The 2,319-nt window shown below is 39.8% G+C and overlaps 1 protein-coding gene across 1 annotated transcript; it reads right to left on the reverse strand.

Annotated features, from left to right (window-relative positions):
* Positions 1 to 1,087: 1,087 nt before the first annotated feature.
* On the reverse strand, positions 1,088 to 2,319 carry LOC110864622. Its single transcript, XM_022113732.2, has 2 exons — positions 2,202 to 2,319; positions 1,088 to 2,161 (listed from the first exon to the last, which is right to left on the reverse strand). Exon 2 carries the CDS (start codon positions 2,138 to 2,140, stop codon positions 1,244 to 1,246), a length of 897 nt encoding a protein of 298 aa, XP_021969424.1. The 5' UTR covers positions 2,141 to 2,161; positions 2,202 to 2,319; the 3' UTR covers positions 1,088 to 1,243.

Genomic DNA, 2,319 nt, shown 5'->3' on the forward strand with positions numbered 1-2,319 from the left:
AAAAAAAAAATTAGAGTTAACCGTTATTTTTGTCTATGTCGTTTTTCCAGTTATGGTAATTCAGGTCAAATTTTAAATTTATACCATTTCCGTCTCTTACATTATTGAAACATGTTAGTTCCATCAAAAAACTTAACGTCTGTTAAAACCTGTTGTTTAACAAGGGGATTAATAAAAAAAACAAAATGACGGTTTTACCCAATTACCCTTCACTAAACAACAGATTTTAATATACGTTAAGATTTTAGACGGTGCTGACATGTTTTTAAGAGTATTAGAGACGGAAATGATTTAAATTTGAAAGAGTAAATTACGTTTTTGGCCCCTGTGGTTATATCATTTTTACTATATTAGCTCAAAATAAGATTTTTTAACATATCTGCCCCTATGGTTTCTATAACTAACCATTTTGGCCCCTAAGTCTAGAGATCATGGGGGCCAAAATGGTTAGTTATAGAGACTATGGCGGACTAAATCTTTGGTTTAAAAAAGCAGGAAGCGCACAAAAGCGATGAGGTCTAAAAAAGCTTTTCTTAAAGTGAAGCGCAAAACCGGTGAGCTTTTCGTACGCGAAGAACAAAGTGATTATAAAATTTATTTTATATATCCCATAAGTGTTTAGCCTCCAATACCTATGATTTAGCTATAATTAAGCTTTATATATGTTTTAAAATGAAAAAAACATAAAGGTACAGCATAAAAAGTCTGTTGTACAACACTTAGAAGCATAGAAACAACCCATGTACAAAAAGCGTGCGCCTTAGCCTGCGCCTTAGGTCGATTTTCCCCTAAAAAGCGCGCCTCAGCTGCGCTTCTTGTACATAGTGCGCCTTATGTCACACAAGGCGATTCAGCCTGCGCCTAGATGCGCTTCGCGCTTAAGCGTGCTTAAGGCGCACTTTTTAAAACCAAGGACTAAATTAGTTAGACTTAGGAGACAAAATGGTTAGTTATAGAGACCATGAGATAGATATATTAAAAATTCTTATTTTGCGCTAATATAGTAAAAATGATATAACCACAGTCCACAGGGTAAAAATATAATTTACACAATTTGAAATTTAGCCTGAAATATACAAGTGGACAATGCACATGAAAAAAAAGTTGACTTAAATAAAAATTAATTACAAGGAAAACGACGTTTGTCATGTTCAATATTTCCAAGAACTATAGAAGATAAGCACAAAAGAGCAAGGGCAGAATGGGCCTTTCAAACATATTCACTAACTAGGTCAAAAAAAAATCAACGGTTCGCAGCGCATCTCCCGAAATCTGCAACTTTTCTTGATCGGTTAGCACAGAATAATAAGTTGTTGTTATACATCACCGGAGCTCTTATCTCGCCGGAATCTACCGGCGCCACCGCCACTCCATTCTGCTTCCAATTCCGACAAGGACTAACTCGAACCAACGGACTTAAACAGAAACTTAATCCAGACACATTCTTCCCGTATCCGCCACCGCCGCCGCGCCGGACCAACGGATGAGCCGGCGTCCGCCGCGGAGTCTGTTTTCGAGACGCACACGTCTCATATTCTTCAGATCTATCGTAAACTTCACCTTTTGCACCGTCACAATCGGAGGATCTCACCGGCGACATGCCTCGATCTGAACAGTACTGCTTCCGCATCACGCCGGCACCGGCTGCCGTTGAAGCGTCGTTGTAACAAAACTGCTGTTTCTTCCGGCAACCGCCACCGGACCTAGGGTTTGAAAACCAAAACGGCGATGACGTTGCTGACGTGGCACTATCATCACCACCGCGAGACCTAGTGTTTGAATTCTCGTTTCGTTTTTTAGATCTGAACAAATTCGATAACAACGAGAACCGGAATAAACCGTGCTTCTTCTTTTGACATGAATTATAACTTCCGGTGACAGGCGCTATATCCGGCGTGCTAAAAAACCGTTGATCCGGAAGGATATGATGACGATTCCGATCACTATTATGTTTAGTGTTAATCGAGGTGGAATAATCGGATTTACGTTGACTGATGTATGGAGAAACAGATCGTAGAACCACTGGATGTTGAGCTTGTGGTTCGTGAGCAGCAACGAGAGGAAAGAGGCGTTCGCGGAGGCAAGAAGCGCAGACGCCGACGTTACTACTGAGATCAGTGTAGTGGTTCTTACACCTCATCTATAGATATATATGTATATGAGTTATTGGTTTGTATGTGATTTGTGTGAATTTGGATACTGGAGGAAATAGAGTTGAGATTTGGATGTGGTGTGAGGTTGAAGGAGAAGGGGGAAGCCAAATAGGCAAATAGTATGGGATTAGTTTTTTAGTTTTTGTTCATGGAAATGCGATATATA

This window comes from Helianthus annuus, chromosome 6 (genome assembly GCF_002127325.2).
Source record: "Helianthus annuus cultivar XRQ/B chromosome 6, HanXRQr2.0-SUNRISE, whole genome shotgun sequence".
In the NCBI taxonomy this organism is placed as follows: Eukaryota; Viridiplantae; Streptophyta; class Magnoliopsida; order Asterales; family Asteraceae; genus Helianthus; species Helianthus annuus.